The sequence below is a fragment of the Felis catus genome, chromosome C2 (assembly GCF_018350175.1).
Source record: "Felis catus isolate Fca126 chromosome C2, F.catus_Fca126_mat1.0, whole genome shotgun sequence".
Taxonomy (NCBI): Eukaryota; Metazoa; Chordata; class Mammalia; order Carnivora; family Felidae; genus Felis; species Felis catus.
The window spans coordinates 124,107,074-124,120,776 of NC_058376.1; the positions used below are offsets into that span (position 1 = coordinate 124,107,074).

At 56.7% G+C, this 13,703-nt stretch overlaps 1 protein-coding gene and 1 non-coding gene across 2 annotated transcripts in view; one reads left to right on the top strand and one right to left on the bottom strand.

Annotated features, from left to right (window-relative positions):
* Positions 1-684, bottom strand: part of LOC102901905 — a 5,311-nt gene extending 4,627 nt beyond the window's left edge. Inside the window, exon 1 of the transcript XR_006585464.1 lies at positions 547-684. This is a non-coding gene — a transcript (uncharacterized LOC102901905). The remainder of the gene's footprint in view (positions 1-546) is intronic.
* Positions 685-1,296: 612 nt separating this feature from the next.
* Positions 1,297-12,746, top strand: FOXL2 (forkhead box L2). Its single transcript, XM_045037518.1, has 2 exons — positions 1,297-2,827; positions 7,989-12,746. The coding sequence occupies exon 1, from the start codon at positions 1,297-1,299 to the stop codon at positions 2,431-2,433; it is 1,137 nt and encodes a 378-aa protein (XP_044893453.1). The 3' UTR covers positions 2,434-2,827; positions 7,989-12,746.
* The last annotated feature ends 957 nt before the right edge of the window (positions 12,747-13,703 follow it).

Consider the following 13,703-nt stretch of genomic DNA (forward strand, 5'->3'; position numbering starts at 1 on the left):
GCACCTTGTCCGTGTGCATACCTGTGTTTTTGCACCAGTACATGTGTCTCAAAGATAGACCCTCCCCATGACCTCTATATGTGATACCGGTGCACATGCAAATAAAATCCCCCAAAGCCCCACAGCAAGTCACACCGTGCAGGAGCAGGACTAGAGTAGGGTCTGCTTGGTGTTGTTAAAGCACACATACGACCCTACCCGTAGGATTACAACGCGGATTCTGAGGAGGGTCCCTAGGTCCAGGGGCAGCGCAAGGAAAGGTCAAGGGGCTTCGGGCGGAGCTTCTGGGCACCCCTTCCCGATCCTCTCCTCAACCCCATTCGGCCCAGTCACTCTGAAAGCGCCACGGACAGGCCAGGCCAGGCCGAGGCTTCTTGGTTCGGTGACCCTCGTTTCTAGGCTGATTTTCCCAAAGCCACCGCGCAGCTCTCTCCACCCCACCTCCATCCAGCCTCCTCCCCGTCCCGCCCCTCCCCCAGCCCCAAGCTAGAAGTTTAGCCCCGAGACCGCCGCAAAGGGCAGAGCAGAGGAGTCGTTTTCCTTCACCTGAAAGCCGCGAGGAGGCTTGGCGCGCCTCTCCTCGCTAGGGCCCGAGCTCCCTGGGCACTGGCCGAGTGCGGACGGACCCCGCCGAGGCCCTCGGCATCTCCCGGCCCAATCCGCAGAGCCAGCACCCGCGGATTGCAAGGGCTTGCGAAAGCTTGAGCCTGGTCGTCCGCCGGGCCCCCTCAGCTCGCTGGGAGGGGGCAGGCCGGTCCGGGCTGTGCGGGGCGTTTACAAAAAGTGACTTGGAGATGAACTCGCCCGTGCGCGACTGGCCGCCCCGCTATAGGGGCGAAGGCGCCTGACGCAAGCGGAACTCCGCGGAGCCCATACGAATCAGAACTGAGCGAGGCTCCTGGCGCACTAGGGACTCCAGGAGGCAGCTCCGCCAGAGACGCGGGTCGTGCCTCGGGAAACCGGAGGGTGGGGGGAGGGGAAGAGCGCCGAAAAGAAAACCCACCGAGGCGGGGACTGGCCTGGGCGGGGAGGGGCGGCGGGGCCGGAGCCCCTCTCTGCTGGGCGGACTCCCCATGGCCAGAGGCTGAGCTCCACTCCCGCCAGCCGCTCCCTAGGGGAAGGGGAAGAGGAGAGGAAAGGAGCGAGAGGCCGCCAGCGAGCGAGCACGGGCGGCATCCGCAGTCTCCAGAAGTTTGAGACTCGGCGGTGAGCGGACTTGTGCGCCCGGACTCTCCGCCGCGCCAGCGCCAAGGGAAAAGAGCAGGGGCTGCCTGGCCGCCGCGCGCCGGCTTTGTCATGATGGCCAGCTACCCCGAGCCCGAGGACGCCGCGGGGGCCCTGCTGGCCCCGGAGACCGGCCGCGCAGCCAAGGAGCCCGAGGCGCCGCCGCCGCCGCCGAGCCCCGGCAAGGGAGGCGGCGGCGGCGCCGGGACAGCCCCGGAGAAACCCGACCCCGCGCAGAAGCCCCCGTACTCGTACGTGGCGCTCATCGCCATGGCGATCCGCGAGAGCGCCGAGAAGAGGCTCACGCTGTCCGGCATCTACCAGTACATTATTGCCAAGTTCCCGTTCTACGAGAAGAACAAGAAGGGCTGGCAGAATAGCATCCGCCACAACCTCAGCCTCAACGAGTGCTTCATCAAGGTGCCGCGCGAGGGCGGCGGCGAGCGCAAGGGCAACTACTGGACGCTGGACCCGGCCTGCGAGGACATGTTCGAGAAGGGCAACTACCGGCGCCGCCGCCGCATGAAGCGGCCCTTCCGGCCGCCGCCCGCGCACTTCCAGCCCGGCAAGGGGCTCTTCGGGGCCGGAGGCGCCGCGGGCGGCTGCGGCGTCGCTGGCGCCGGGGCCGACGGCTACGGCTACCTGGCGCCCCCCAAGTACCTGCAGTCCGGCTTCCTCAACAACTCCTGGCCACTACCGCAGCCGCCTTCGCCCATGCCCTACGCCTCCTGCCAGATGGCGGCGGCCGCTGCAGCGGCGGCCGCCGCCGCTGCAGCCGCGGGCCCGGGCAGCCCGGGCGCGGCCGCGGTGGTCAAGGGGCTGGCTGGCCCGGCCGCCTCGTATGGGCCGTACTCACGCGTGCAGAGCATGGCGCTGCCTCCCGGCGTGGTGAACTCGTACAACGGCCTGGGAGGCCCGCCGGCCGCGCCCCCGCCGCCGCCGCACCCTCACTCACACCCGCACGCACACCATCTGCACGCGGCCGCCGCACCCCCGCCGGCCCCGCCGCACCACGGGGCAGCCGCACCGCCCCCGAGCCAGCTCAGCCCCGCCAGCCCTGCTACCGCCGCGCCCCCGGCGCCCGCGCCCACTAATGCGCCGGGCCTGCAGTTCGCCTGCGCCCGGCAGCCCGAGCTCGCCATGATGCATTGCTCTTACTGGGACCACGACAGCAAGACCGGCGCGCTGCACTCGCGCCTCGATCTCTGAGAACCCAGCGCGCGCCGGCTGCGAGGATGCAGGGACGTGCGACGCCGGCCTTAGCCGCAGCCACCGCCGCCGGCCGGACCACGAGCCCTCAGTGGGGCCATCTTCTGAGCCAGCGTCCAAGGCCCTCTGCGCCTCCTCGCTCCCTTCAGCTCCTCTCGCCCCTCTTCGTCTCCTCCGCTTCTCCTCCTGTTGCTCGGCCCCCTGCCCTCGCTGCCCTCTCGCTCCTCCGGCCTGCAGGCCGCCTCTCCGTGCGCCTTTTGCAGGCCTCGTCTCCTCCCGACGCCCGAGCCTCCGGGCTGGACACCCCATGCCAAAATTCAGAACCGAGAGGAAGTGCCGGGGCCGAGGTGCAGCCGGGCGTCGGCCGTGCAGACCTCTTGGCCTTCTCACACAGGTCGGTGCGCTCGCGCTCGGCTTTCCCCGCCCGGCTGCCGCGCAGTCCTTGGCTGGAAGCGTCGGTCCGGGCGGGCAACGAGAACCCGCGCCGCCAGAGAAAGGGACAAACGTGTGTTTGCTCCACGCTCCACGTAGCCTCCTGGAGCAGCTCAGAAGCGGCTAGCCGGGGCCCACTGGATGGGGCGGGGGTTGGGCCCGAGCAGGGAGCGGGGCTGCCTCGCGCGGCGGCCTGTGCGGGGGGGTTTACAGCACGTCCGGCCTCAGAGACAGGCTGCGCGTCCTCCGTTCCCGGTCCCGGCGCTTCGGGAACCTCCAGGCCCCAGGCGGCTGGCTACAGTTTCGCCCAAAAGATCGGGAGGGCTGTTTTAGATAACATTTAAAAAATATTTTTTTAAAGAAAAAACTAACCGGGAAAACCGGCGAAGTATTGTGCCCTTGGAATTTGCTAAAGCAAAACATGAAAATCTCTTCCAGGAGATTTGAAGTAGAATTCCTGTCGGGCCTTCAGAAAGCTATGTTCAGAGAGGTAGGAGAATATGCTCAGTAAAAGATGGTTTCCTTTACGAATGGGGGGGGGGGTTCTCCCCTCTATCTAAAAACAAATCAAAAACAAGTTTCCCCGGATCTTCCGATGCAAGCCCGGAGTGCGGGGAGATCACTGCCTGCCTGGCGGACGCTACAGGGACGGCTTGTGCTCTCTCTGATTTTTGTTTTGCAAACGTCTTGCTTCTCCCACCTTGGGCAGGAGAAATGTGAAACCTGGCAGCAGTCGGACCAGGCGGGCTTGTGGCCCCGAGCCGACTGGCCCGAAACCCCTAGACCTGGTTGTTCCGTAGTGTGTCGTTTTGGAGGACCAAATTTTCTAGAAAGAACTAGAGCACTTTTGTTGTTTTGTTTGTTTGTTGTTACTGTCTTGTCAATTCCCAAATAAATTTTTTGTTTTAACACGGACTTCTATTATTTCCGCTTCGCCTAAGTATGTTCAGCAGCTGGTTAAAAGAGGGAGATGTCCAGCAAAATTTTATACTCTTTCAGATAAATAAGAGTTGAGGGCAGCCCGAGTGGAGGGCATTTGTGGTTGTCGCTGCTGCTTTGTTTTCCGGGAGATTGTTTTCTGTGTCATCGCTGGTCTGTTGCGGCTGTTTAACGTCATCAAAGAGACTTTATCAGTGGTTCGTTCACAAGGCGTAGGTGTAGGTAGGATTTGTTCGATTTTTGCAACTGTTCAGGTTTGTATTTTACCTCTTACACAGTGGTACTAAGTGTATGGACTGTGTTTTCATTATATTGAACTCATACGTTTATATTTTTCCAGACAAATATAGTAACTAGAAGAATTTATTCCAAATAGAGAAAATCCTGGTTGGGGAAATGTTCTGCAGGCTGCAAACCTCTGTACAAATGTAAGGAGCGACTTACATTGATTGCTTTATTATTTTTAATAATCAGAATTCATTTACCTTAAGATATGTGTAAGAGATTTAGGAGTATCAGAGAGGAATGGACACTGCGTGGCTGTAGAAATCTAATTTTTTTCCTTCTTGTCCTCTACTGAGACTCTTCAAATAACGAATTCAGACTGGTGCTTCTGCACTGGCACACGGGCATTTGACCATGCTGCAGACCCGGGAGCTCTAGGGGTATGATGGGTGGGCAGCCTTCAGTCGGCTGATGGGATGACAGGTATTGGCTGGTTTTTCCCAGGACTGTGGTACAGCTTGGGCTGGACCCCGCTCCGTCCATGTGTCCGTCACCACCCCTACTCAGGCCCCAGACAGTAGTGGCCACAGGTCCAGGCTGAAAGTGGCCCAGGGGCACCTGGTGACAGGGACCAAGGCTACAGGCCTCCCACTTCAATCTATACTACTGGCCATGCTGTAGGATCATGGCGGGGGGGAGGGGTGATCCCTGTTATGTGTTATTAGGCCCCAAGAGGAAGTAGCTCTGATTCAGGACACCTTTCCTCCCTTGGGTATCACCGGGGAGATTGGAAGGTGGAGGATAAAGCCATCGCTGTTCTGAGGAGCATCACCCTGTGCCCTCAACTGGAGCCTGCCAATGCCAGGGGAGCCGGAAAGAGCAGGCTGGTGAGGGAGGTTCAGCTGGGGTGAATAGCCCAAGAGACTGGTCAGGCCTAGTATCCGCGTGCTTCTAGTGAACCATTGCACCATTGTCTGGCTAAAAGGAGTCGCAGGAAAGAAAGTGGACTGCTGTGTGCTTGTCTGTCTGTGCTTTCTGTGGTGTGAACATGTATCCCATGGGCAGTTGTGTTGTCTATGCCTGCTGCAAATATGTGTGTACAGTGTAAGCCATGTCCTGGTGACAGGATGGGAGGTGTGTACGTCTGTCATTAGCCTTCGGAGAGGGCATATATTTGGGGCGTTGTAATAATCATATGCCTACTACTCAAGGAGTGCTTACTGGGAGGACCGTGTGTGTTGCATTCATAAGCCATCGGTAATGTGTGCAGTTATGTTCTCGGTATATAATCCTGGCTTGCTGAATGATAAGAGAGAATACATACAGACACTTTGCTTGAGCTGGGTAAGGCTGTCTGTTCCAGGGTTAGTTCTCAGCACCTCCTAACCGCTATCCCAAGCAGAGAAAGCAAAAGAGGGAAGTCTCCAGAGAAGAGCCTTCAGTGAGGTGGGGGAAGCTGGCCTAGGCCAGCACTGGAGGACAGCTTCTCTCTGTCCCCAAGAGCTGAAAGGCAAGAGGCACCCAAGGCTGCAGAGGGAGTGGGAGTCTCACCAAGTATGGAGGATGAAATGAAGGAATCAGTGAGGGATTCCTGGTCTACACAGGGATTAGAGGAGAGATTCCACACAGGGAAGGCAGATAGATCATACCCCCACTTCCCAATGGATGCCCACAGGAAGACATCTGTCTCTAATTCCAGCCCTAGGGGTTTCTCCATAACTCTATAGTTTGGTCATTTCCCCCACTGCTAAAAGTTTGAGGCAATGACTGACCTTCTTCATCTCTCATTTCCTTTCTCTCCTCTCCTTCTTTGCACTTTTGAGTTTCTAATAGAGAAGATGATTTAAGGAATTCCCTAAGTGAGGGCAAAAGTATTTAAGAGAGTTCCTGATATATATATAGCAGTTATGCCTTAGCACTTACAGTCTGGTCTAGATGGCTGGACTGTGTGGGTGTATGTATTTATGTTTGTCACTGTATACTATAAATACAATTTAGAGTTTGGTGCAAATACCCTGCCAGTTTCTGCATCTCCTGGGTAACGAGTGCCTACACATGATATTGAATGAGGAGTATGTGTGTGCTTATGCATGTAAACATCCTCACACTCATCACTGACAAGATGAGCCCCCCTCCTCACATTTACACACAAATCTTTGGTCATCCCTGCCCCCCTAAGACTGCCCAGCCAAAATACTTGGGTTGAACGGGGTAAGGTGTCCTGTTCTCAGGGGGATGAGGGAGAAATCAGTGCCAGTGCAGTACATGTACCAAGGAACTGTCAAATGGGGACCTAGGGTGTTTTCTGGGATGGCCTCACACCCTACTCCAGAGGATGTCGTGGCCCCACTTCCCCTTTGCATAAGTAAAGAGTTCACTGCCCTACATCCCCAGTTTGGGCGGGCATGAAGCTTAGGATACTTCACCTGAGGTTAGGTGCTGGGCTGTTCCACTAAGGGAGGCTGGAGCTCCAAGCTTCTAAAAGCCCCCTGGTGGTGGGTGGAAATCAGGGGCAAACCACAGCTTCTTGCAGTCAGTGGGGCAGGAGAGGATGGGCCAAGGAACTGGGTCAGGCCCAAGACAGTCTGCCCATGAATAAGCTCTTCCCTTAATGGAGGCTTGGAGCACCAGAACCACTGGGCCAGGGAGGGCATCAGGGTCAGGAAGCTGCCTGGTTGGGCTAAGGAGCCCTGCAGTGCCCCTACCCTGTGGAGCTAAGCTGGTGGTGACCATGCCTTATTGGTCCCACTCGCTACTTCTATGGGGCTGTCCCTGCTTCTTGGAGTAGCCTGTGGGACCTACAGGAAAGGATGGGACTAGGAGGCATACCTCTCCTGTGTGGTAGGGACCAGAGCCATGGAGTGGTTGGGAGCAATCGTCATGCCCCTGGTTCTGCCTTAGAGACAGCAAGAAATTAAGGATTCTTGAAACCAGGCACTCTGTATCTGCTTTCTAATTTCTGGAGACAGGGCTCTATTCTGTCACAAAAAAATGGACCCCAAGTCTCTTAGCTTACATTTAAGGAACCAGAGGTCCTGAGAAGAAAAGGCCCATCCAATGGTCATCCAGCTATCTGTGGGGCAAACAGCCTTGGGAATTTTAGAAAGCACTGTGAGCACTGAGCCCAGCTGCTCACTGGGCTCTCTGAGTGGCACAGGCCCTGCAGCCCGATGTTTGATGTTCCAGAAGCTCAGTAGGTAAAGGGACAGCCAGCCAGAGGAGAAAGAAGCCCAGGACTGAGCTGCAAGCAGATTGTCCCCCCAGGACATTCCACTGGGCCTGCTGTTGGCTGCACAGGCTCCAGCTTAGCGATAAGCTCTGACAAGCTTGTTGTGAGACCATGTCCGCCCAGGGAGGTGGCCTATGCGGGATGGGGCAAGGCCTATTCAGCTGGGAAGAACTAGTGTAGAGCCCAACAACCCCCTGTAATAACTGTGCGACCTTGAGCAAAGCACCCATTCTGAATTTCAGTTTTCTCGTCTATAAAATAGAAATAAGTATTTCACGGGGTTATTAAAGTAATTAAATGTTCTAATGTAAAAATGCTCAGTTTGTAGTAGACGGTCAATATGGTTTTCCGTCCCACATTGAAAGGAGGGAAGAGAAGGAGGGAGGGAAGGAGAGAAGGAGGGAGGGAGGAAGGAAGGAAGGAAGGAAGGAAGGAAGGAAGGAAGGAAGGAAGGGAGAGAGGGAGAGAGGGAGGGAGGGAGGAAGGACGGAAGGGAGGGAGGAAACGCCTTCCGTAGTAACCTTGTAAGGTCTGATATTCTATCCCAGTGGCCATAGCCACCCCTGGGCCCCCGAGAGCCCAGACTATGGAGCACCTTTCCAAGTCAGGGCGCAGGGGATTGCGTCTCACTGCCCCAGCCCCTTGACCTTCAGAATGAGGTGCGTGCTGTTGCTGTGGCAGTGAATGCCCGAGCCCTGGGGCTCCTCCAACCGCCCTTTCTTCTCCTAAGGCAATCTTCTCGGATAAACGAGGTTTTCTCTGACAAAGGCCCAGCTGACCCGCGGAGTGTGACACCCGTCCAGGCACAGCCGCCACCCTCAGGCTCTTGGGCCGACGCCTCCCACCCTCAGGCGCCTCCCTTTGGAACGCGGAGCTGTTTGAACGTTTTCCCCGATTTTTCAGAAAAGCGGTAGGTAGCCACCGGGCGGGAAGTTGCGGAGGTCAGCTTGTGGGAGAGCCCCCCTCCCTCCCGCCCTCGGTATTTGTGGAGAAACGAGAAATCTGAGGGGCAAACGCAGGAAGCGGGTTGGGCCGAGCTGCGGCGGGCAGGGGCCCCGCGGGCGGGAGGGGAGCAGGGACGGTGTGGGGCCAGTGGCTCCGAAGACCCGGGCCTGTGCCGCCGGAGCCTCCGGTTTGCAGGCCCGGTGGCGGCGCTGCAATCGCGGAGCTGCGGGCGCGGAGCGGTCGCTTCCTGGCAGCTCTAAACAAAATTCGGGGTAAACGACTGGGCCGCTGTGAGCCCCGGGTGCTCCCGCCGGCAGGGAGGGCAGAGGAAGCGCGGGAGACCCCCAACGTCCCCAGCGACGCCGAGCGCAGAGGACAGAGGCCGCCAGAGCCCCCGCCACACCGGCAGGCCAACTCCGGTTCTCCAAGTTGGGAGTCCAGCCTGACTGTGTCGGTAATAATACTAACGAGCCGAATCAAACAAAACCTTTCCCCGGATTTTCCTCTACGTACAAAGGAAAATTACTCCTCTAGGCAGGCAGAGAAAAGGAAGGGGCAGGATCCCAGGAAACTTCCATCTCTATGGACGAGGAGGGAAGGCGAATATGCTTCTTGCTTTTTTTGTTTGTTTCTAGGGGGGAAAAAAGGAAATTCGACACATATTTTTAAAAAATCTCCCCCCAACAAACGCTAAAGTCTGTGAGTGTGAGCAGAGTCAGGAAACCGAGCCCCAGCCTGCAGTGACACCGGGCCTTTGTCTTCTTTCCTGAAGCCCCCAAGACTGCTGACCGCGCCGAGATAAAGGCCGGGTCAGAGCCCTGCGGAATCCCGAGGGAGGGGGCCGCCGAGCCTTCCCACTGGCCACTTCCAACAGACCGGCCTTGCCGGAACCGGGGCTACCAGGCCGGGCGCTGCTCCCCGACCCCAGGCCCAGCTCCGGCACCGAGCCGCGCCGCCCGACTTTCCCCGAAAGCCTTCCGCCACTAAATTCCTTCTGCCACTACGTTCCCACCAGCATTACGTTCTGCTCCCTAAAGGCTCTCAGAGGGTGAGCGGCCGTGGCTCCCCGCCGGACCTCGCCCGACTTGGTCTTCAGAGTGGAACCGTGCGCAACTCTTGCGGAGACGCGCGTTCGCGGCGGCTGGGCTCGGTTGGCCAACAGGATCCGAACCCGTTTGGTGTCCGTCGCAGCCAAGCCTCTGTGCCTTCTCGCGGCCCGGGAAGCTCCTCCAGCGCTTGGCCTCAACTTTTCTGCCTCACGCTCTCTCGTCCGCCGAAGGGTCTGCGGGAGATGGCGGGAGAGCGTTTGTGGCCCCATCCTATTGGTGTGTGCGGTTTAGAAACGCGGGTCGCCGAAGGACTCGAGCCTCTGCGGCGTTGCCTCTGCGTGGCGGCGGCCTGGGTTTCCCAGAGTAGAGTACGCATGGACTCCTTTTCTCCGCAGACACATCCAGGTGAAGCGAGGGCTGGGCGGCTCGGAATCCTACCCGAGAGAGGGAAAACGAGCCCCGCGACCCGCGGGTGAGGAGGTGGACTGACCTCCCGTAGCCACGCTGCGCGCCTCCCACGCACACCATTTGCGGGCCGGGAGGGCCCCAGTCGGCTGCAGCCGCACATCTTCCTCAACGGAGAGAGAACCCTCGGTTCGCCTGTCTTCCTGATGGTTTGTGAAGGTAGGGGCCCCAGACCGTCTCTCCTGAGCTGAATGGAGGAATCTGGGTCCCTCTTTTGTCTTCCTCGGGACGCAACGTAGGGAGGTAAAGAAAACCCGACAGAGGAGTGAGGACCTGCAGCCTCGCGTGCTTGGAGTGCCCTCCACCTCTTCCTTTTTTTGCCCCTTGCCCCCATCAGCCGATTCGCGGATGCGGATCTTGGTCCCCAGCGAAACTGGAGCTGCCCACCGGCCTGCAGATGAGAGATGAAGGAGCCGGGCGGCGCCGAGTCGCTGACCGGATCCGGGCTTTCCCGCACCGTGGAGCGGCACGTTTCCCCCGGTGGCACCGACCCAGTTGGAGAGAAACGGGTCAGCTGAGCCGCGCGCACACTCTGCCTTTAGGCACAAACAGTAGTGTTCGAGTGCGGAGTGTGCATGCACACGTCAGCACGAGGGTGTCCCGTATCTATGTGCATGTACAGTAGACGCATACATGTGTGCCTTTGCCATGCATCTAGGGAGACAAGAAAACACATTGTCACACGAGTGACGTGCATGCGCCCACGTTTGTGTGCTGTTCTTGCATGTGTCCTGTTCACACGCTATGAACACAGATGAAGTTGGCTGCTCATGAGTGAATTATGCCTCACATTTACACAAGCCTATTCAATTTTCAATCACGATTTTCACAACTACCCTGGGACATGCTCTCCTGTGGAATTTTAGACGGGGAGACAACAAGCCAAGAGAAGTTCATGGATGCCCGTTTGCACACCGTCTATAAGAAACCAAGGCCAGGCAAAGACTGCCTGCTGTGGAATGTAGATGTGATGGCCCAGTGTGCTCTTAGGTTGGCCTGTTTAGCGCCCAAGCAACTCAGGCCCCTGGGCCTTTGGCCCTTCGCCAAGCTTGCGGAGACACTCAACGATCCGGTGCTTGGCTTCATTCCATTGGCGGATAAGTGGGCTCTGCCAGAGCTAGTGAACCCGATGCCCAAGACAGGGGAGCTCAGGTTGCCCCGGAGCACGGAGACGGAGCACCCGAAGATTCCAGGGACAAGGCAGTCACCAGCAGCTTGATCCCAAAGCCTGGCGGAACTGTGTCTCCAATACAGCCACGTCGGGCAAACGCGGGGTGCCGGGATCTTTTCACTGGAGCAGCAAACGCAGCAGCCCTGTGTTGTGCCAGAGCCGAAGCAGTGATGAAACTTGAATTCATTGAGTTTCTGCTGTCTTGAATCTCTCAAAACCATACAAGACCTGGAGCCCACCATGCCCATTTTACAGAAGTGTTTAGTCTGGGTTGGAATCCCCAATTATCTCTGTCCGGATCCCTCTGTCCCCAGTGCAGATCTCCAGGCTGCGGCTTGAGTCACGTCTCCTGCACGCCTCTGGGAGCCTCCCAGCTCCTAGCCTCTGACCTTCCTCCCCAAGGACGTGAATATCCTAGCTCTCACAGCATCATTAAAAAGGTTCCTACACGCTTGGAATCTGTTGTAGGTAGGTAGGTAGGTAGGTAGGTAGGTAGGTAGGTATTCCCTGTGTGTGTAGGGTTTTGCTTCTTGCTTCCTCTTCTGGGGCATTTGGTTACTATGGGCCCCAAGCCCTTGGTCTCCCAAACTGAGATTGTGGGAGGGGTGTAATTGACCACAATTTGCCAGGTGCCCTTGGGCCTCGGCGCCTGACTCCTGAAGAATGAGGTCGCTGGTCGCCACGCTACAAGGCCACCCTCACCCAGCAAAGCCTGGGCGCTGGAAGGGAGCCCACTGTATGGCGAGGTCGCCAGGCGGCCGCCTAGCCTCGAGGCTGCCCTCTGCTGGCACCAAGCGACGTCATCGCCACCTCCCTTAGCGGCCCCGGGAGCTGTACCGACGAGGGCGTCGCGCAGGGCAAGGCGACCCCACAGCGCAGAGCGAGTGGCCCCACTCTCGCTGGATCCTGGGAGTGGCCGCCCCACTTGCAACCACTGCCTGGACGCTCCCGTATTTCTCGATCCCTGGCCCCTGCACCACCCCTCGAGCCCCCCTCCCCCATCCCCCACGCCGGCGCCAGAGATTCCAAGTGCTGGGACTAGGGGGCTGCTTGGAGAGCCAGAGCTCTACATTGGCAATCCAGCTGCTCTGCGGCTTCCGCCGGGTTCCCCAGCCGACTGGCCCTCGGGAAGGAGCGGAACAGGGCGTGGGAAGCCGCAAACCCACAGGCGTCCATCGGGCGTTTCCCTGAAGGCCGCTGGTGGACTCTGGGGACCTCAGGGAGAGCCCCGGGCTGTGCTCAAGCCTCTTTACTCCAGCACCATAGCATTGATCGGTATCCCGTGCGTTACTGCCCACACCAAGAAAACCCTGCCCTTCCGCTCCGATTGACTTCCAATCCCGTTTTAACGGTAGCCTCGGCGCCTGGATGCCTCTAGTTATAGTGCACTTGTCTCCCGAACCAAATTAAGAGCCTTCAAGGACTTGCAGGGGCCGATTGCAACCTGCCCCGCACCGAGTCTCTCTCAGGTTCTGCCTAGTGGTGAGGGAACCGATTTAAAACGCCTCTATCCACGCTCTTGAAATAAATGCTAGACGGTGAGTCGGGAAGACATTCTGTGAACTGAAATCCAAGCTGACATACAAATCAACCAATAATCATACCTGTTTACTTCCAGTGCTATATATAGGACTTTTCACATTTTCACTTTTTCCCTCCTTGACAAAGATAATTCAGATTGAAGAAAGGTGGGGAAATAAAACATTAAAATTCAAAAAGAAAACAAATATTACAGGTAATCCCATCCCTCCCCCATGAGGTAACCACAGTTAACATTTTGGTGACTTCCCTCAATTTTGATTTTCATATTTTATATAATTGTACATGATTAAAGCCATATTTTATATAGAATTTGCAATTTTGTATCCCGCATCTTTTAATCTTTCACCATATCTTATTGAGACATGATTTTCTTTTTTTCTTTTCTTTTTTTTTTTTTTTTTTTTTTTTAGATTTTACTTAAGTAATCTCTACACCCAACGTGGGGCTCAAACTTACAACCCTGAGGTCAAGAGTCATATGCTCTACCAACTGAGCCAGTCAGGTGCCCCTGAAACATGATTTTCAATGAACGTTTAATAATCCATCATATGAGTGAATCATAATTTTTTATATAACAGAACAAGTCTCTTTGTTTCAGGTCCAGGAAAGTCTCCTTAGCCTCATTCTCTGGGTCCCTAAATATGTAATCAGTCATTAATCAATACATCTAGAGTCCTTTGTTAGCCCAAAAAAGAGAGTTCATGGTCCCACCCGCAGGGCACAAAGGATCCACCCAAAATTTGGGATTGCCTGGAGCCAGGAAAGGACCTTCCAGTCCCTGCTGACAGCTGTCTCCCTTTGCAGACCAGTGAAGCTGGAGTGCTGGGAGAAAGGTCTTGAAAGAAAGAAAGCAGGGACCAGCAATGTATCAGGAGAGCTGCCCTGGAGCGCTTCTAGGACCAAACCTCCACACCCCCAGCTGGCACACAAGACGGTGTCTGTGCCCTGGGTTTCTGTGTATCTTGTAATAGTTAGGAGACAAACACGCCTGCATTTGAATCCTGAATCGTCCCCCTTAGAAGCTGTGTGACCTCAGAAATGCTGCTCAACCTCTCAGAACCCCATTCTTTAAATTGGAATAATAATGCTACCACACTGAGCTTTTAAAGTATTCAAATAAATAATTACATCACTTAGCCCGGTGCCTGTGCAAAGAACTCCTCAATACATGGTAGTTACTGCTCCTACTTGCCTCTGCTGTTGCTTCTGGCATTAGCTTTGGTCTTGGGGATCACTGCAATTGCCCTCTCCCTCAACTCCTGACCCCATTGCT